Here is a 22,810-nt window from a genome sequence, read left to right as displayed (position 1 = left end):
GCACCCAGGGGCGGTGTCCTGAACTTTCAAATTCAGCGTTCGGGGGCGGCGTCAATATGATGGAGGAACAGCAACGTACATCAGACAGCCCACCCACATGGAAAATTAAGAAATTTACATACGAAAAGGTACCAGTTTATAAAGTGTTTATTTTGGGATAAAAGGTGACACAAAATCTATAGGAAGCTTCCTAGAATGCAGCCCAGGAGCTGCAGAGGGGGGAACTTTTAGCTTTATAGCTAAATTTCTGATGACAGGTTCCCTTTAATGGCTAACTGAAAAGATGGTAATAATTGCAAGCTTTCGAGACTACTCAGGTCTCTTCATCAGGCATGGTAGCCTGATTCTATAACTATTCTCCTTGTCAGAGGTGCATGTCCATACAATCTGACGCTCGGCACTAATAGGACAATGCCAGATTGTGTAGGTACACAGCCCCAACGGGTAACACCCAGTTGTCACTCATGGAGACTAGCATAGGAATAGCACACCACAGTTATAAAAATGATACTCCAATATTGTTGATTATGAGAAATAGTTAAGTATTTTTGTAACTAGACAAGTCTGGAGAACAACAGGTTCTCTGTAAAGAAAACAATAGAGGAAGTAAAAGACATGCAATATCCTCCTGAACCACAGACGAGATATAGAAAATTTTTCAAAACCAATCCACGTTACACCGGACCTGGTGATGGGCTCATCTGCAGCTACAGAAGTGATGTGCTCACCCATTACTCTTCACTGAGCGGGGACTCATACTATAGCAAACCCTTTTTGTTCACCACTGATTAGGAATATCTTCACAGATTGATATAATTAGGTGGTAGATTTTATATGTTTTTGTCTTTTCATGGCATACATACCAAAATCAGTGTGAAAATATCCTTAGACTAAAAATGGCACCAACCAGCTCCTGCAATTATCCAAGCTCCGTATTGCAGCTAGTTCATTGTAATTTTGGCCCCTTGTTTGTGGCAGAAGACGATTGTATCACGCTGCCCATTTCAGGTTTGAGTTGAATTTACAGGGAGTGGACCATTGGTCGATCATTGCACTATTGGTTTATTACTCGGCCACACATCAAACACCTTAAAGCGAATCTGTCAGCAGGTTTTTGATATGTAAGCTTAATACAGTATGCTGCAAGGGTTAAAACTTAGAATTCAGGGATGCCTATGTTGTCAAGGTCCGATCTGTTGTTTATTTGTTGTTTGTTTAAGCAGTATGACCCTTATCTTTGCTTGGACCACAATGTCACATGTAGGGCAGTTCAACGCCCCCTCCTGTGATTGACACCTCACTGTCAATGTACAATCTCTATAGAGAGCCTGATGTGACAGCTCTGTAGACACTGCTAGATGGCTAAAGGGTGCTTTATATGCAGTGACATCGCTAGCGATGGCACTCGTGAAAGCACCCGCCCCCGTCGTTTGTGCGTTACGGGCAAATCGCTGCCCATGGCAAACAATATCGCTAGTACCCGTTACACGTACTTACCTTCCTAGCAACATCGCTGTGGCCGGCGAACAGCCTCTTTTCTAAAGGGGTGGTTCGTTCGGCATCGCAGCGACGTCACACGGCAGGCGTCCAATTGAAGCGGAGGGGCGGAGAGCAGCCACATGGAAGTCACGCTCACCTCGTTGCCGGAGGACGCAGGTACGGTGTTGTTCGTCGTTCCTGGGATGTCACACGTAGCAATGTGTGCTGCCTCAGGACCGAGGAACAACCTGCGTCCAGCACAAACAACGACATTTGGGAAATGGACGATGTATCAACAATCAACGATTTGGTGAGTATTTTACATCGTTAGCAGTCGCTCGTACGTGTCACACACAACGACGTCTCTAACGAGGCCGGATGTGCGTCACGAATTCCGTGACCCCAACAACATCTCATTAGCGTAATGGGGCCTTAAGTCTAAAAATTCAGATTGTGCCAGAATGGCTGCACCTAGTAATCTAAGTGATACATTGTTAGATTTAGGATATTTTTGCCTACATCATGCTGCCTACATCATGCTGCTCTCAGATGAGGTAGCAAAAACCTGCTGACAGATTCCCTTCAATTCCAATGTTTGAAGTTTTGATAAAAGAGGAGAATCGTTTGCAGGAAATGCAATGGAAACGAGAGATTGGAGGGACAGACGGCTGCATTGGGCCACCCTGGCTGGGGCTGCATCTAGTTACAGTGCCTACAAGTAGTATTCAACCCCCTGCAGATTTAGCAAGTTTACACATTCGGAATTAACTTGGCATTGTGACATTTGGACTGTAGATCAGCCTGGAAGTGTGAAATGCACTGCAGCAAAAAAGAATGTTATTTCTTTTTTTTTTTTTTTTTTTTTTAAATTGTGAAAAGTTTATTCAGAGGGTCATTTATTATTCAACCCCTCAAACCAAAAGAATTCTGTTTGGTTCCCCTAAAGTATTAAGAAGTATTTCAGGCACAAAGAACAATGAGCTTCACATGTTTGGATTAATTATCTCTTTTTCCAGCCTTTTTTTACTAATTAAGACCCTCCCCAAACTTGTGAACAGCACTCATACTTGGTCAAAATGGGAAAGACAAAGGAGCATTCCAAGGCCATCAGAGACAAGATCGTGGAGGGTCACAAGGCTGGCAAGGGGTACAAAACCCTTTCCAAGGAGTTGGGCCTACCTGTCTCCACTGTTGGGAGCATCATCCAGAAGTGGAAGGCTTATGGAACTACTGTTAGCCTTCCACGGCTTGGACAGCCTTTGAAAGTTTCAACCCATGCCGAGGCCAGGCTTGTCCGAAGAGTCAAGGCTAACCCAAGGACAACAATGAAGGAGCTCCGGGAAGATCTCATGGCAGTGGGGACATTGGTTTCAGTCAATACCATAAGTAACGTACTCCACCGCAATGGTCTCCATTCCAGACGAGCCCGTAAGGTACCTTTACTTTCAAAGCGTTATGTCAAGGCTCGTCTACAGTTTGCTCATGATCACTTGGAGGACCCTGAGACAGACTGGTTCAAGGTTCTCTGGTCTGATGAGACCAAGATCGAGATCTTTGGTGCCAACCACACACGTGACGTTTGGAGACTGGATGGCACTGCATACGACCCCAAGAATACCATCCCTCTAGTCAAGTATGGTGGTGGCAGCATCATGCTGTGGGGCTGTTTCTCAGCCAAGGGGCCTGGCCATCTGGTCCGCATCCATGGGAAGATGGATAGCACGGCCTACCTGGAGATTTTGGCCAAGAACCTCCGCTCCTCCATCAAGGATCTTAAGAGAGGTCGTCATTTCTTCTTCCAACAAGACAACGACCCAAAGCACACAGCCAAGAAAACCAAGGCCTGGTTCAAGAGGGAAAAAATCAAGGTGTTGCAGTGGCCTAGTCAGTCTCCTGACCTTAACCCAATTGAAAACTTGTGGAAGGAGCTCAAGATTAAAGTCCACATGAGACACCCAAAGAACCTAGATAACTTGGAGAAGATCTGCATGGAGGAGTGGGCCAAGATAACTCCAGAGACCTGTGCCGGCCTGATCAGGTCTTATAAAAGACGAATATTAGCTGTAATTGCAAACAAGGGTTATTCCACAAAATATTAAACCTAGGGGTTGAATAATAATTGACCCACACTTTTATGTTGAAAATTTATTAAAATTTAACTGAGCAACATAACTTGTTGGTTTGTAAGATTTATGCATCTGTTAATAAATCCTGCTCTTGTTTGAAGCTTGCAGGCTCTAACTTATTTGCATCTTATCAAACCTTCTAAATCTGCAGGGGGTTGAAGACTACTTGTAGGCACTGTATGCACTGTACGTTCCTAGACACACATGCAAATATTGTGATGCTCTTGAACAAACACACTGAAAAACAATCCTCCATTTATTTCCTTCCAGACGGACATCCACATAAACTGGCTCTGTATATCACTTGACCAATATGAAGTGTTTTAGGCCACGGTTCAGTTCCTATTTATCTTGGTCGCTATTTAAAACTGAATGTGGAGTTTGGTGACATTTTGATAATTTGTGTATATTTTGATCAATAAACAAATAATTGAAATGTGTTACAAGTACATATAATATAATATAATGGTAAAAGCATAACAGGACACCTCCCCCACTGATCACCAGCACCTTAACAAGGGTTACAATGTGAAAGACTTCACAATTTAGGATGAGAAGGAAGTTGAAGGAAGGAAGAGATGTATCATTTCCTCCTGGAATACGGGTTGCTCAGATTTTCCTGTCTCTACATTTGATGCTTCCGTCATCTGAACATTAATATTCCTTATGTTGATAAGTATTGTTTTCCTAGAACTTCAACATGCGAAAATAAGAGAAGTCAATAACATCAATTACTTTGTCATTAACCCTACACAAACTGATGAGTTGCTGGCCTCATTATACTTACGGACCATAACATTTATCACTGATTACATCAATTCACTGTGCCGAAAAGATTTCCCCCCATTATTAGTGTTAGGGACTCACAGCTCCAGGATGAGGACCACATCAGTCTTGTTTTCATACACATCCTGCAGGGTGATGATGTTAGGATGCTGAATATCTCGTAGGATGTCCACCTCCCGTTCTATCTCCTCCCGAGTCACTCCTCTACGACTGGCACGACTTTGCCTCTTCTTGATAAATTTGGCAGCGTAATCTATCCCAGTCTTCCTCTCTTTGCACCTTTTTACAATGGCAAACTGTCCACTGAAGAAAAAAAATGTCACTCATTATTGAAAACTATAAAGAATGAAAAATCAGAAAGACAATATCAGCACCTTTAGGCATACAAAAATGTCTTGACGAATGACATGAAAACCTGGTTTCTAAAATACCACTCAACTTCTGCTTTTTAGACTGGGTAGGATATACCGTATTTAAGCCACATGTATTAATAGTTTTGTATAGCTAGACAGAATAAAACTAAACTAGACAGGAGGAAATTGTGCCAAATTTAACAGCATGTTACATGTAAAATTGTTATTTTGGTCTTTGGGTATGTATGTTTCGCTATGTGACACCATGACTATCTTTATTCACACAACATTTTGTCCTCACACTGCTAACGGCATGCTAATAATATATATTGCTAATTTCATCATTGCAAGAAACAGTCAAAGATAAAGTGAACAAATGCAATCATATGTCAATTAAGTCTTTGCAATGAATATTTGTCAGAAGTACAGTAAGCCAAGCACAGGAGAATAGGTGAGAGCAGTTACACAGGCAGGTAGAAGGGACGTGCCATCCTTAAAATGTAGTAATCAGGGTAAAAAAAACACAAAAAGCATCTTTTAAATCTTCAACTATGCTGTACACCGAAACATACAGTGTCTTGAAAACGTATTCATATCTTGTGAACGTTTCCACATTTTTTCACGTTACACCGACAAACATAAATGTATTTTCTGAGGATTATACGTGATATACCAATACAAAAGTAGCAAGTATTTGTTAAGTGTAAAGGAAATGGAAATAATATACGGTTTACTAAATATTTTAAAAATATAAATCTGAAAATGAGGGTGTGCATTTGTATTCAGCCCCATGTAATCTGATCCTGATAAATAAAATCATACATTACCAATCGATCAATATCATTAATACCAAGGAACACACTAGAAAGGTCAGGGATAAAGTTGTGAAAAAGGGTAAAGCAGGGTTAGGGTAGAAAAAAAATAGCCAAAGCTTTGAACATCTGACGGAGCACTGTTCAAATCATCATCCAAAAATCTAAGGAGTATGGCATAACTGCAACCCTACAAAGACATGGCCGTCCACCTAAACTGACATCCCAAGCAAGGAGAGCACTAATCAGAGAAGGAAACAAGAGACGATGTTCACTCTTGGGGAGCTTCAGTGATCCACAGCTCAGGAGAGAGAATCTGTCCACAGGAGATTTATTAGCCATATACTCTACAAATCTAGCCTTTATAGAAGAGTGACAACAAGAAAGCCATTTTTGAAAGCCAGCCATAAGAAGTCTCATTTGTAATTTGCAAATAGCCATGTAGGGGACACATTTAACATGTGGAAGAAGGTGCTCAAGTCATATGAGACCAAAGTACAACTTTTTTGGCTAAATGCAAAATGCTATGTGGGTTGAAAAACTAACACTGCACATCACCCTGAAAACACCATCCCCATGCTGTGGGGATGCTTTTTTCAGCAGGGACAGGGAAGCTGGTCAGAGTTGATAGTAAAATTGATGGAATTAAATACAGGGCAATCCTGGAGGAAAATCTGTTTGAAGCAGCAAGAGACTTAAGACTTGGGTGTAGGTTCACCTTCCTGCAGGACAACGACCCCAAGCATACAGCCAAAGCTACAATGGAATGGTTTAGAGCAAAGCATATTCATGTCTGTGAATGGCCCATTCAACGTCCAGACCTAACTCACATTACAATCTGTGACAAGACTTGAAAATTGCTGTTCACAGACGCCGCCATCAAATCTCACTGAGCTACAGCTATTTCGCAAAGAAGATGTACAAAGCTAGTAGAGACATACCACAAAAGACTTGCAGCAGTAAGTGAAGCTGAGAGTGGTCCTACAATGTATTGACTCAGAGGGGTTGAATACAAATGTGTAACGCCCTGGCAAAACCAGGTAGTCACACATTAGGCCCCCGCATAACACCTTTCCTCACAGGGTTACATACAGCCGACCTGAAACCCTAGCCACCCCCCTCAGGGCAAGACAGGCACACCAGTGGGCGGGACCAGGCGGTTAGGGAACGCCCACCTAGGGGTTTAGAAAGCCCAGGGCGGGAAAACAAGCAGTGAAAAGTTGAGTTTAAGTTGAGAGGAGTGGAGGCTGGGGCTAGGTGTAGCTCCAGCAGTGGAGTAGCTGAAGTTGAACGGTGCCAGGGTTGGAGCCCTGGTACCTTGGCTAGGTGGCAGACGGTGGTCTCCGTCGGCAGGCGACGGGAAGACGGCAGCCGGAGATCCGAGGTGGACCGGGACAGGGTTGGAGCCCGCTGGTACCGACACCAGAGACCCGAACCGGAAACTGTGCACAGAGGGGGTACTTGGACCCTGAAGCCAGGACCGGAACCAACGACCTAGCTAATTAACCGATTGAGGGCAGGATTATAGGTCCTGTCCCAACCAAAGTCCCAAAAGCCGACAACCACCCACAGAGAGGGATAGGGCAACCGCCAGGGCCCATAGATCCCACGGGTCAGCGTTAGCGGGCACGGCTCCTCAGGTACACAACAAGCCAGGAGCGGAATCCCGTGTTCCATACCAGGAAGTCCAACACAAGCAAACACAGTACAGAGAGAAAAGACGGCGACCACGAGCCCGGGTGGGGAACCAGAGTACAACCGGCCGCGGCAGCCGGCCACCAGCACCTTGGTTTACCAAAAGACTTGTGTGATTCATTTAATTGTGAGTAACCAAACATCCCCTGTTACGTATGGGCGCGCAAGCCCTTGCCATCGCCATACCCTGCACAGAGACACTGGGTCCTGGGGCAACCATCCCTACCCACGGAGGGGTTAACATCCAGCTGCTACTGGCGCAACAGCACCGGTGGTGCCACCTTTCACCACACACCGTGGGTGGCGTCACAAACTGAATACGGCCAAGGCCGTACAACTACGTCCCCCTTTTCATTTGGCGTGTCTGCATGACACCCGGGTCCGGAGGATCCCTCGAGCCACACAGCGGGTCCGGATCTGAGCAGCCCGGCTGCTACAGTCGTGGGGGCGGCACAAATGCACATCACAATTTTCATATTTATATTTCTAATATATTGAGAAAACCATGTATTATTTCCTTTACACTACACAAATATTTGCTACTAGTATTGGTAGACCACATGAATTCACAGTTAAATTAATTTAAGTTTGTGGGTGTAATATGTACAAATATGAAAAAGGCAAACGGGTATAAATACTTTTTCAAGATACTAACAAGGCATTTTTTCATCTGGGGCAAAAAGAGTACCCCCTCCTCAAAAGTGTGCCTCCACCTAAAACTAAATTTGTCACCTTGTATAAAATCTAAAGTATTCTACATACTCCAGTGATATTCACATACATAGTACTATTATACTACATATTTTATAATGTATAATACTGTTAAATGATATTTATAATGCACACACATACATATCAACTTATACAGATTATATACATACACATTACAAGAATGTATATACATCATACACACAAACACATCATGCACACATTCAGTACATATTACAAACACATATATACACAACACACACACATACAAATTACACACATACATACCAACTTCTACAGATTATATACATACACTTTACAAGAATGTATATACATCGTACACACAAACACATCATGCACACATATAGTACATTTTCCAAACACATATATACACACAACACACACATACAAATTACACACATACATACCAACTTCTACAGATTACAAACACACACATTACAAGAATTTATATACTGTACACCGTACACACAAAACACACCATGCACACATACAGTACATATTACGAACACATACAGTACAGACCAAATGTTTGGACACATCTTCTCATCTCTAGAACAACTGTTAAGAGGAGACTGTGCAGCAGGCCTTCATGGTAAAAGAGCTGCTTGGAAAACAATGCTAAGGACAGGCAACAACCAGAATAACTTGTTTGGGCTAAAGAACACAAGGAATGGACATTAGACCAGTGGCAATCTGTGCTTTGGTCTGATGAGTCCAAATTTGAGATCTTTGGATCCAACCACCGTGTCTTTGTAGAAAAGGTGAACGGATGGACTCTACATGCCTGATTCCCACCGTGAAGCATGGAGGAGGAGGTGTGATGGTGTGGGGGTGCTTTGCTGGTGACACTGTTGGGGATTTATTCAAAATTGAAGGCATACTGAACCAGCATGCCTACCACAGCATCTTGCAGCGGCATGCTATTCCATTCGGTTTGCGTTTAGTTGGACCGTCATTTATTTTTCAACAGGACAATGACCCCAAACACACCTCCAGGCTGTGTAAGAGCTATTTGATTAAGAAGGAGAGTGATGGGGTGCTACGCCAGATGACCTGCCCTCCACAGTCACCAGACCTGAACCCAATCAAGATGGTTTGGGGTGAGCTGGACCTCACAGTGAAGGCAAAAGGGCCAACAAGTGCTAAGCAGTTTTGGGAAATCCTTCAAGACTGTTGGAAAACCATTTCCGGTGACTACCTCTTGAAGCTCATCAAGAGAATGCCAAGAGTGTGCAAAGCAGTAATCAAAGCAAAAGGTGGCTACTTTGAAGAACCTATAATATAAGACATATTTTCAATTTCTTCACACTTTAAGTATTTCATTCCAAATGTGTTAATTCATAGTTTTGATGTCTTCAATGTGAATCTACAATTTGTAGAGTCATGAAAATAAAGAAAACTGTTTGAATGAGGTGTGTCCAAACTTTTGGTCTGTACTGTATCTACACATGACTCACATACAAATTGCACACATACATACCAACTTCTACAGATTACATACATACACATTACAAGAATTTATATACCGTATACAGTACACACAAACACATCATGCACACATACAGTACATATTAGAAAAACACATATACACATCACACAAATTACACACATACATACCAAGAATTACAAGAATTTATATATACAGTACACATTACAAGAATTTATTTATACAGTACACACTACATACACATTAGAGAAATTAGCATTCAGAGGCTAAAATATAACTTTTAATCTATTCCATTAAAATTTAGATTAAAATATGTAATAACCCAAAGTTCTCTGGATTGTTGTCATTAGATACAACACTCACATTTCCAGAGAACCTAAGACACAACAAAACAAGCAAAAAAACACAAAATACACAACAAAATTGAGTAAGATGATTATCACTCTAATAGGGACAGTGGTCCAATATATGAGTATCTAAAAAATCATCAAAAGCAACTCAATATAATAAACAATTAGTGCACGGTGATCCTCAAAGAAGAATTCACCAATTCAAATTTTGTAGAATGAGTTAGGAATGATCTCACCCATTCTTGCAGCTTGGGGTACACAGGACTTCCTCTATATGGGTCCACAGAGCATCAGCTGGCCCTACAATTGACCCTAGGAAATCTTCATAACACCTGACACCCCAAGACTTCTGCTCTTACAAGAACAGACCACATCTAGTCCTCTCTTATGCCCCTACAATGTTCCTGGCCCTCGTCCCGACGCGTTTCATCACTTCAGACTCATCAGGGGACTTCAGTATTACATTAGAGGTAAAAGGTCCTACACCAGACTCACATAGGAGCTGAGGCAGGCATAAATGTAGGGCCAGCTGATACTGTGTGGACCCATATAGAGGAAGTCCTGTGTACCCCAAGCTGCAAGAATGGGTGAGATCATTCCTAACTCATTCTACAAAATTTGAATTGGTGAATTCCTCTTTGAGGATCACCGTGCACTATTTGTTTATTATATTGAGTTGCTTTTGATGATTTTTTAGATACTCATATATTGGACCACTGTCCCTATTGGAGTGATAATCATCTTACTCAATTTTGTTGTGTATTTTGTGTTTTTTTGCTTGTTTTGTTGTGTCTTAGGTTCTCTGGAAATGTGAGTGTTGTATCCAATGACAACAATCCAGAGAACTTTGGGTTATTACATATTTTAATCTAAATTTTAATGGAATAGATTAAAAGTTATATTTTAGCCTCTGAATGCTATTTTCTCAAATTTGAAGTGGCCTATTCTCCTACATCAGGAGCTGCTGTTTGATTTACTACATACACATTACTAGAATTTATTTATATACAGTACACACAAGCACATAATGCACACATGCAGTACATATTACAAACACATACATACAAACTACACAAATACATGCAAACATATTTCACATACATAGCACATTTCCCTTTGAATAACACATTTTAACATGGTGTTTTCTACAGGTCTGGTTGTCACACGATATTTTTCGTTTTCTTCCCAGTTCTTTACAATCTCTAGAATCTTGATTTATTTAACAGATCCACAGACCATTCCTTCTGGCACCAACTATTATTTCACATACAAAGTCACTAAACTTCTTGTTGCATTTTCTAGTACTTGATCTGAATCACTGCCATGTCTGGATGATATCATGGAATGAGTTATTGCCACTTGGCTCTCCAGATATTATTCAGTCTTATCTGTTCAAAAGAATGTGTGCATGCTCCTAAACTGCAGTAGAGAAAGCAAGAGAGGTTTGTTATTTTATGGCCACCATAAAGTGACATCCATGTGCTGTCCCGGTCTCTGATAACACATTATCCGCTGAAGTACAGTCTGCACAACACGTCAGCTGCGTCATCATACAGTAAACAGGAGTTTTCCACCCATGTCACCGCTCACCTGGTGAAATACCCGCTGCTGGTTCTTTCCTTGGTGTTTAGCAATATAGTGTACTATCACAGTGTTCTCAGTTAAATTAGAGGCACTAACATTTAACATTTACTTTTGCTAGTCTATGTCTACACCGCAAGTACAGACCTGCTGATATGTTTTAAAAAGACTTAATTCATTATCAAATAACCATTCAATGATGCTCCATATATAAAAAAGAATTAGTCACCAGATTTTACTATACAAACTGCATACATTAATAAATAGATCTCTTCGACCTGATGAGGCTTATGTACTTACGATGATAATTCATAGATAATAGCTTCAGAATGTATGCCGTTTGTATTGCAAAAGCTGGTGACAGATCCGCCTTAATAGTTATTCAACAGTCAATAAAGGCTGGAACATTCTAAGAAGTAACCACTGAGAGATCAGGCAAATTCAACATACCCAATCCTCACCCCCCACCACATCTGCCAACCAAGCATTAGCCAAGCACCCAACACTAGTTAGTTTGCTGAATAGCCTCACTGTCATAGGAGAGCATGGATGGCATTACTCAAAAGTGCAAGGCTACCAAAGAAATATTTTACTGTGAATAAGAAACAGAGACCTACGTAAATGTTACCGTGAAAATTAGCAGTGAGAGGTAAGATGATTATTGTAATACCCAAAAGCTCCCTGTGTAACATTTAAATGGTCCTGTTATCTCAGGTGTATGGCAGCGTCCTGACTCTCCTCCAATGTTAGATGTTAACGGGGTTGTCCACTACTTTGACATTGTTGGCCTATCCTAAAGGGGGCTTTACACGCTACGATAAACGTTAATGTTTGGTCGTCGGGGTCAAGTTGTTAGTGACGCACATCCGGCGTCATTAACGATATCGCAGCGTGTGACACTGACCAGCAACCTTAAGCGACCTCAAAAATGGTGAAAATCGTTCACCATGGAGAGGTCGTCCCAAACTCAAAAATCGGTAAGGGTTGTTTATCCAGGTGGTTCATCGCTCATGCGGCAGCACACATCGCTATGTGTGACACCGCAGGAGCGAGGAACGTCTCCTTACCTGCCGCCGGCCACAATGCGGAAGGAAGGAGGTGGGCGGGATGTTACGTCCTGCTCATCTCCGCCCTTCCGCTTTGATTGGCCGGCCGCTTAGTGACGTTGCGGTGACGTCGCTGTGATGCCGAACGTCCCTCCCCCTTGAGGGAGGGATTGTTCGGCAGTCACAGCGACGCCGCCGACCAGGTAAGTATGTGTGACGCTGCCGTAGCGATAATGTTCGCTACGGCAGCGATCACAAACAATCGCATGCACGACGGGGGCGGGTACTTACACGCTCGCTATCGCTACAAATTGCTAGCTATATCGCTACCGTGTAAAGCCCCCTTTAGTATAAGTCATCAATGATTGATTGGCCGGGGTCTGACATGGCGCATCCCCGTGGCGGCAGCAGCCGGCCGGAAATGCTCAGTTCCAGAGCTGCTCAGTCTTCTGATAGCGGCCGTGGCCGGGTACTGCGCATCTGCCTCCTATTGATTGAAATGGGAAGCAAATGTGCAGTACACGGCTGCTATCAGAAGATGGAGCATTTCCAGCCACCTGCTGCTGCTGCCGGTACTGAGATCAGCTAATTGTCAGAGGTGTGGGGTGTAAAACCCCAGCCGATCAGACATTGATAACCTATCCTAAGAATAGGCCATAAATGTCCAAGTAGTGGACAACCCCTTTAAGGAACAAAGGATCCAGCATGTTGGTTTTTAACATTCTTGATCCTTTGTGTTCAAGGGAACGAGTTGTCTGGCAGTGGTTTACCCCCCGCCCCCCATCTCATTAAGAATGGTCTGGCTAAGTGTGCATGTCGGGTCGTATAGAAATGGCTGTTTTTGTCAAATGAATATAGTAGGCAGTGCTGGCTCCCCCTCTCTTTATAGTACGATCAATAGGTATATACGGTTACCTCCAATGTAAAAACTCATGTGAAGGCAGGAAAACAGTGGTAGAGTTAATGGTAAGAACTTTTTAGGAGTAGTAGCTGAGCTACAGGAATATATAATGTGTTGCCAAGTATAACAACTAGATTCCAGTTTAATTATTGAATTTCATTGATTATAAAATATACTGGATTTGAAAGCAATCTGAGAACGTTTTGAAATTTCTCATTATCCTTTTACAGCCAAAATATATTTGCATAGAGTCATAAATGATAATAATCCGTTCTAGGTCAACGACTTCTTATTCCCTATCCCAAAAGGAAATGAAAAAGTAGGGGAACACAAAGCAAAGTAAAATAGAAAATGAATTTAATAAATATTTACATAATCACAAAAGTACTAACTAAATATAAAAAATCAATACTGTAAGAGAGGCCAAATTAAAGAAAAACAAGCATCAGGGAAGGACCAAGGTTATGTGGTGGCCCACTAAAAAAAAGCCTCCCCTATGCGGAGGTATCAATAGTAATATGGCATTTACAATAATAGAAGGAATATTAGTATAGGATATCAATACAACTGCACGCCACATCTATATTTCACATGACAATAGTACAAGGTGGAGGGCAGTAATAAACACCTTGAGACAAAACAAAGTGGATAGAGACCAGTAAATGTCACACTGGTACCTTTGTCATATTAAATATGATGCCCAGCCATGTGTGGTTTGCAATGCACTTTATGATGACTTCTTCTAATTATGGTAACGTAACAGATGTTTCCTCTTCTTTCCCTGTTCCTTTCTATCACTTGTACATTCCTCTTCACTTTCCGGCATTATCATAGAGAAATTATAAAATCCATAAGACAGACACCACTTTGGTCTCTGGATAGGGGACATACAACCCCCCACGCTGAACAAAAAGGAGAAATTAATTATAACTGAATAGGAAAGAGAGCTTGCAATCTAACACTCCACATGACCCCCTCAGCTTACCACCTCCTTTGGGAAACAGGTAATTAAAGACAACTCAAATGAATAGCAGATGTGAGCCCAGTCTCAGCTTTAAAACGCAAGAATACGGAGAAGTGTAGATTTACAACCGGTAGAGAGAAGAGATTACAATATCTATGTCAAGTCTCCTATCAATGAACAGATAAAATTGTGAAAAGAAAGATGCTGGTAATATCTCCTGCTTGGGAAATCCACGGGCAAAGATACTGTAAAAGTTGGGAATCTCATAAGTTTCTAAGACATATCTTAAAGTCCTCTGAAGTCCAACCCTTCTATGAGTCACTAGAGGGGAGGTGTGTGGGTGTAACTTATGTTAATAAAACGCCAATGAAAATTATGATTCTTGTTCAATGCCAGGAAGGTACATTGTCAATGTAGGGTTGTTCCACGTTCCATTGGAGTCCTTCCCTTCATAAATCTGAAGCTATTTCTGTGACTCAGGTTAATCATTTGCTTTTGTTCGTGATTATTATTATTATTATTATTATTATTATTATATGTAGTTGTATACAGTTAGGTCCAGAAATATTTGGACAGTGACACAATTTTCGCGAGTTGGGCTCTGCGTGCCACCACATTGGATTTGAAATGAAACCTCTACAACAGAATTCAAGTGCAGATTGTAACGTTTAATTTGAAGGTTTGAACAAAAATATCTGATAGAAATTGTAGGAATTGTACACATTTCTTTACAAACACTCCACATTTTAGGAGGTCAAAAGTAATTGGACAAATAAACCAAACCCAAACAAAATATTTTTATTTTCAATATTTTGTTGCGAATCCTTTGGAGACAATCACTGCCTTAAGTCTGGAACCCATGGACATCACCAAACGCTGGGTTTCCTCCTTCTTAATGCTTTGCCAGGCCTTTACAGCCGCAGCCTTCAGGTCTTGCTTTTTTGTGGGTCTTTCCGTCTTAAGTCTGGATTTGAGCAAGTGAAATGCATGCTCAATTGGGTTAAGATCTGGTGATTGACTTGGCCATTGCAGAATGTTCCACTTTTTTGCACTCATGAACTCCTGGGTAGCTTTGGCTGTATGCTTGGGGTCATTGTCCATCTGTACTATGAAGCGCCGTCCGATCAACTTTGCGGCATTTGGCTGAATCTGGGCTGAAAGTATATCCCGGTACACTTCAGAATTCATCCGGCTACTCTTGTCTGCTGTTATATCATCAATAAACACAAGTGACCCAGTGCCATTAAAAGCCATGCATGCCCATGTCATCACGTTGCCTCCACCATGTTTTACAGAGGATGTGGTGTGCCTTGGATCATGTGCCGTTCCCATTCTTTTCCAAACTTTTTTCTTCCCATCATTCTGGTACAGGTTGATCTTTGTCTCATCTGTCCATAGAATACTTTTCCAGAACTGAGCTGGCTTCATGAGGTGTTTTTCAGCAAATTTAACTCTGGCCTGTCTATTTTTGGAATTGATGAATGGTTTGCATCTAGATGTGAACCCTTTGTATTTACTTTCATGGAGTCTTCTCTTTACTGTTGACTTAGAGATAGATACACCTACTTCACTGAGAGTGTTCTGGACTTCAGTTGATGTTGTGAACGGGTTCTTCTTCACCAAAGAAAGTATGCGGCAATCATCCACCACTGTTGTCATCCGTGGACGCCCAGGCCTTTTTGAGTTCCCAAGCTCACCAGTTAATTCCTTTTTTCTCAGAATGTACCCGACTGTTGATTTTGCTACTCCAAGCATGTCTGCTATCTCTCTGATGGATTTTTTCTTTTTTTTCAGCCTCAGGATGTTCTGCTTCACCTCAATTGAGAGTTCCTTAGACCGCATGTTGTCTGGTCACAGCAACAGCTTCCAAATGCAAAACCACACACCTGTAATCAACCCCAGACCTTTTAACTACTTCATTGATTACAGGTTAACGAGGGAGACGCCTTCAGAGTTAATTGCAGCCCTTAGAGTCCCTTGTCCAATTACTTTTGGTCCCTTGAAAAAGAGGAGGCTATGCATTACAGAGCTATGATTCCTAAACCCTTTCTCCGATTTGGATGTGAAAACTCTCATATTGCAGCTGGGAGTGTGCACTTTCAGCCCATATTATATATATATAATTGTATTTCTGAACATGTTTTTGTAACCAGCTAAAATAACAAAACTTGTGTCACTGTCCAAATATTTCTGGACCTAACTGCATGTTATATTATTTTGAATATGTTTATAAACACTGCCTACTTTTCAGATTAAATATATCAAATTTAATAGCTTTGTTCCACTTGCTCTATAAAGTGCATCCTTGAATACACACTGTACACTACGTGTAACTGATGTCCAATTGGCCTGTATGAGCAATTGGTGGTGGCAGCTAGTATCAATTCTTTTTGTTATTGTGGTGCTGGCAGTGATTACACTGAGGTGTAGATATATTCCATGAGGTGGAATCAGTCATATATATACACACGGTATATATATTTTTTTAATATAATCTCACTGAGAGCTCCACAAGAATCAGCCTAGCGCCGGAAACTACTGCAGCATCATCCATTAATCGTAGGTCAATCGCATAACTCTCTTGATGATTGGAGGCAGCAGAGTACTGTTCATGACAGATATTCTATATTAATTCTTTTTAGATTGCATGACTGAATAACTTCCATGTTTCTTAAATCTTCTTCACATATGCAGAAGACACAGACAATTACTAAGAAGGTTACGCAACTAGCCTACTTTGTTCTATGTTTTATTTATTACAGACAGTACTCTCTTTAGAAACCACTATTTCTAAAATCTGTAAAGGGACATTAAAGTTTGCACTACTTAAAACCTGAAATTGACTCTATGCCAAGGTCACTGGCAGATATTTCCAACTAAAACGCAACGATCCAGGGCAAAATATTTGACTACCTACACGCAAGTCAATGCATTAATTAACATAATTGTGAAATTGGAGGGGTTTCCCATAATTGGCTTCTATCTTATCAAGAATGACGTGAATAAAGCTTCTGCTTCAGAGTGGTGCAACACAGAGATAAATATCGAAGCTCATACTAGAGATTATTGGTGGTCTCTGAACTTGAATGACCCCCACCCCACACTAATAAGATACAAATGCCAATAGTTTATAGAATGGATATATTGTTGCTCTTTTCCATAACAAAATTATTTTCTTAGCGTTACATGTAGTTGTGTTTATTGTGCTTTGTCCTTAATGAGACAGACGTAATGTAAAAGAGCACTGGACTTTGTAGTCATAAAATGACAAGACACGCACAAAGTGAGGACACTTCTATTTATTACTGCTGTTTGTCTCTACATTTCTCTTAATCACACAGATTCCACTTTTACTTATCTTATTTTGACCGGACAACCCACTTATCACCTATCTGTGGGATAGGTCATAACTTTCTGATTAGTGGGGGTCCAGCCAGTAGGTCCTGCACCAGTCAGTAGAAAACAGGATTTTTACACCTGACTGGGCACTTTTTATCCCCATTACAAACTGGTGCAGTATGTTGGATGTCCGGCTACTGCTCCATTCATTTTCTATGCGGCTGCCACAAAAAGTCGATTGCTGCGCTTGACAGCCCCATTGAGAATGAATGGACAGGCAGTCAATTTTAAAAATAAGTACATCATGTCTAAGAAATATATTTAAAACACCACACCAGCTTTATTTTTATTTTTATGGCTGTAGTGGTGATTTAAATCTAAATCCCCTGCTCCTACTCTATATTCTATACATCTTCATCTATTATTATTATTATTATTATTATTATTTATTATTATAGCGCCATTTATTCCATGGCGCTTTACAAGTGAAAGGGTATACGTACAACAATCATTAACAGTACATAACAGACTGGTACAGGAGGAGAGAGGACCCTGCCCGCGAGGGCTTACAGTCTACAGGGAATGGGTGATGGTACAATAGGTGAGGACAGAGCTGGTTGCGCAGTGGTCTACTGGACTGAGGGCTGTTGTAGGTTGTAGGCTTGTTGGAAGAGCATATCAGCATTGTTCCCGTCGGTCTTCTCCAGTTTGTGAGCACCCAGATGCTTCAGTGTTTCATGGAGTGAGCTGGAGGCCACAACTCCATATAAGTCTATGAGAGCCTTGTTTTTGCTCTCATAGATTTGCATTAAGAGCTTGTGACATAACTTCTGACTTCAGGCCAGTCAGACGATACAGTCGCAAGATGGCGCCGTGGGACGGGAGCAACACCAAAAAAAGGTGAAGACATGAGGGGGGTTGAGATTAACACCGGGTCAGAGGATTTAGATTTAGGGCATGCTCACGCTAGCATAAAACTCAGACAAGTGCAATACGAAAAAAAAGGGATTGTACTTGTACCTATGTTATTCAATTGCTGTGATAGGACATATAAATCATACAGGAATCACCAATTCAAGGCCATGGGTGTGAGAAAAAAAAAATCAGATGCCACATGGGCTATCCGTATGCTATCCAATTTTTATAGATAGATTACTATTCTGTAAAATAGGACAATGTAAATGGTCCTGAAAATGATTGTAAATGGATAATAGCTGCTTAGAAAAAAAAAATTGCACATAAGAATGACAAGTGAGAAAAAAAATCATCCTACATTTCTGGATCAAAATCTGACCGATTTTTTGTATATAGTGTAAATGTACTCTTAAAAAAAATAATCAAGCTGTGACAAAAAAAAAGGAATCTGGAGTGGTACTATATTATTGTACACAGTTCGTATTATGAAATTGGTAACAGATCTGTGGAAATATCAGAATTGCCTTTCTCTGTGTGAGACATGTAATGACAGACAGTCCTTCTTTCCACACTGATATAACTACTGAAATACACTGTGATTACAAGAGGATGATTGGAGTGCCATTACAGGGCTGTGTGCTATTACAAACACTTCTTATAGCTCTCATTTCATGGCAGTCAGTGTGATGGGCGGGGACTAGTTAAGTAGACCTGACTGTGGCGTGAAATGAGAGCTGCAGATTCATAAGTGTTTGTAATGACACACAGCACTATCCTACTCTTTTCCCACTCTTGTAATCACAGTAGATATCAGCTGTGAAATCAGTGAGGAGAGCAAATCTGATTCTGACCATGTCTGGAGGTGTGTTTTTTTTTTCATCCATGACACATTCTGCTTCTAATTAGTCAAAGTCAAGCAGAGAAAAGTGTAAAAGCCTCCATAGCAGAATCTCTGTTAACACACACCTTAGTCTTCGTGTAAATTAGCATTTAAAATATACAAACTAATATGTCTGCAACAGAGCTGAGAACTTAAAAAAAGAAAATCAGTTCTGCAGCATGTATTCCATTATGTGGCCAGGTTATCCTGCTCAATCTGATGAAAGATCCTCGAACCTTATAGCAAATCTATTCACTTAGGCCTCAATGCATTGAAGTATTTTCAGCAGATTTTTGACAGAAAAAAAACTTTGAAAAGTCGCAAAGTTTTTGTGCAACTCGAATGTTAAAGCAATGGGCATGACACGGTGTGGCCATTAAATCCTTCAAAAGTCAAGTCACTTCGGTGGCATAACTTACGCCATAAATGTACTCCAGTACTTGGAGGAACATTTCTGGTGAAGCGCATGGAGTTACGTCACTGATAATCTTCAAGCGGAAGCTGGATAAACATGATGATTTAGAAAAACCTGCACTCGCAGGGGGCTGGAACCGATGTCCCTTGAGGTCCCATCCAACTATACCATGCTATGATTGTATGAAAAATGCACCTAATTCATTTATATTGAATTAGGCCATCTTACGCCTGCACGGCTCTCATTAAGACTGGTGTATGAAATGCCTGTCTTAATGAATCAGACCACCCAATGTATATATGTCAATATACAGCACAGGTTCAGCAAACAGAGCAGGAATGTGCTTATACAACAAGCTTATATTTGTCCACAGACTATAACACTTATATTACTTTCTCGGGTTCTACATTGTATATTGTTTAGCTTGCACACACACAAATTGCCACAAAGCTAATAAAGCTCTACACTTCACAAAATACAGACAAAAATGATCAGTGGCCGGTAACACGATGCTAGCCGGCCCCTTGGGAGCAACAGAGCCTGATGACAGTCATGAGTGTGCAACGTGAAGTCATCCAAGGAATGTCAGGGACGAAATATAGTAACACCAAGTGAAGACGTAAAAGTACCTGAGAATAAAAATAACCTCCTGTATAGATAGGAAATGTAATTCTCTTGTAGATTATTAACTCAGCGTTAGTAGCCAGTGCCACCAAGGACTTGACAGAACTCAGAGTCGGCTCTGAAGAAATTCCTAAAAAATTATAGTGTTGCTTGTACAACAACCCTTTTAATGTTGGTGAATAGTTTTATAAAGAGCAAGGTGGACCAGCTTCTCCAATAAAATGAGGTCTAGAAACGATGTGTGGTAGACATCATACCTCTATGAAAAGAGGTGTGTGTGCCGCCCCTGCAGCGGTCGAACCGCTCGGATCTGGGGGTGATTACTCATGGCTCGAGGGCCTCCAGACCCGGGGTCTCGGGGCCACACTCAAATGAAGAAGGGGGCTATTTACAGAGGAGATATAGTTCGTGACGTCACCCGTGGTGTGCGGTAATAGGGAGTACTGCCGCTGCCGTTGAGAGTACTCGTGGTGATGGAGTGGGGCAGCCAGATGACGTTACCCTCCATGGGTAGGGGAAGGCCCCGGGACTGTGGATAGTGGTCTGGGGTGCAGGGGGAAGCGCAAGCTCGCTGGTTGCAGGGGTTAATCAGGTATTCACTCAGAAGAACGCAGACACTGACAACATAGTAAACCAAGTTTCTGAATGCCGCTGTCTTCCGAGGGGAGCTCTTTTGGGTCCCATCCCCCGCAGCACTGCCGCATGGTCTGTTACCTACCTCCTAGCACAGTAGTTTAGAGTGTCCTTTGTGGCCCGTCAGTTTGGAGCTTTCCGGGTCCCGCTCCCTGCTATGAGTAGCAAGAGGAACTTGCTCTCAGCTCACATTTGGGATTTCAGTGGGCTGCTTTGCTTGGAAAGCCCTATCCCCCTCGTTGCGCTAGTTCCCCCGATCTCTGAGCTTCGTTAACAGTCCATATAGGACCTGTCCTCCGCAGGTTAATTGCCGGGTTGCCTGCAGCTTCTCCCCGACCTAGGGTCTGTGTACCTCGTCATGACTTTTGTCCCAGCCCAGCTATTGAACTGTGGCTGCTGGCTATCCTCCAAGACTAGCCAAGCACCCAGTCACAATCTCCCGGGTCTCCGACTCCTCTGGGTCCAGACCACCATCTGCGACCTAGTCTCCTTTGCCCTGGGAACTCCAACTCCCAGCCTCCTCGAGCTCCTCACAGCTCGAGGGCTACCACTGTTCTGACTTGTCACCTCTCACCTCCCTGTCTGACCCCTAGGTGGGTGGCCCTATTCCAGCTTAAGCAGCCCACTGGTGTGCCTGACAGGTGTGGTGTGAGGTGTAACTAGGATTTGTGAATGCTGGTGGAGGCAGTACTGCGAGATGGGGACCCAGAACCATGGGGGTTGAGTCCTGCACTAGGAGAGAAAGATTGCGCAGTACCCTGTGATGACCTGACTCGTCCAGGGCGTCACGTGTCCGAAAGAGCTAGACATAATTTACCCCAATGTTAGCCACAATGTGCCCCCAAAGGCTATCAATAATTACCCTAAGGGTCAGTGCAAAATAATAACATATTATAGACACATCAACGTAAAAATGCCATCATTGTGCACATATATTTTTAATAGTGTGAATTTTACTATGTGAAAGTCAGAAAAATTCCAGTTGCATAAAATCTATGAGTCTATATCTATAGAAGAAAGAAGATGTACTGTACACTTAAAGAGGTGGTTCAGTACTCTGCTTTAGTGGCCACATCTCTGTAAAACTGATAGGGAAGGGTTTTTCTAAATACCTTGTTCAGCCAATTCTGCCTCTGAACGGCGCTATCGTGGTCCACTCTTCCCCATGAAGTGACCCCTCGCTTTCTGTGACCTCTGTGATCCGGTGATATCACGTCAACTTCCAGCTAACCCTAACCTAACATCACCAAGGCGGGCCGCAGTCTCCCTGACTGACTTGGTTGTGGGCGAAGTTTCACCGCTTGTTACGGCCTAGCGTCGCTCCTGCTTATAGCACTCTGCAGTGAAGGAGAGAGCAAGGAGATGCTGGGCTGTGACGCTGGGCTGTGATGAGCAGTGAAACACCACCCACAGTCCAGTCACTCAGGAAGACTGGGGCCAGCCTCAGTGTTGTCATGTTAACTGTAAGTTGACGTGACATCACCGGATCCCAGAGGTCACGGAGCCCGGGAAGTCTCTTCCTGGGGATGAGAGAACCGTGATAGCGCCACTCAGAGGCTGAATTCGCTGATCAAGGTATTTAGAAAAAGCCTTCCCTATCAGTTTTACAAAGATGTGGCCAGTACTGTAGAGTAGTGACCAACCCCTTTCATTGTAATGCCGGTAGATTTATTGCACTCTGCATATCTTCCCTTTGTCAATAACTTTCCAGCATCTGGTATTAGGTTATTTACAA

The 22,810-nt window shown here is 42.1% G+C and overlaps 1 protein-coding gene across 1 annotated transcript in view; it reads right to left on the bottom strand.

Annotated features, from left to right (window-relative positions):
* DAPK2 (death associated protein kinase 2) overlaps nt 1-22,810 on the bottom strand; it is a 63,260-nt gene that overhangs the window by 18,577 nt on the left and 21,873 nt on the right. The window contains exon 3 of the mRNA XM_075342655.1: nt 4,473-4,694. Within this exon, the coding sequence (XP_075198770.1) occupies nt 4,473-4,694 (222 nt within the window). The remainder of the gene's footprint in view (nt 1-4,472; nt 4,695-22,810) is intronic.

This window comes from Anomaloglossus baeobatrachus, chromosome 4 (assembly GCF_048569485.1).
Source record: "Anomaloglossus baeobatrachus isolate aAnoBae1 chromosome 4, aAnoBae1.hap1, whole genome shotgun sequence".
Classification (NCBI taxonomy): Eukaryota; Metazoa; Chordata; class Amphibia; order Anura; family Aromobatidae; genus Anomaloglossus; species Anomaloglossus baeobatrachus.
This window is presented reverse-complemented; position numbering and strand designations above follow the sequence as displayed.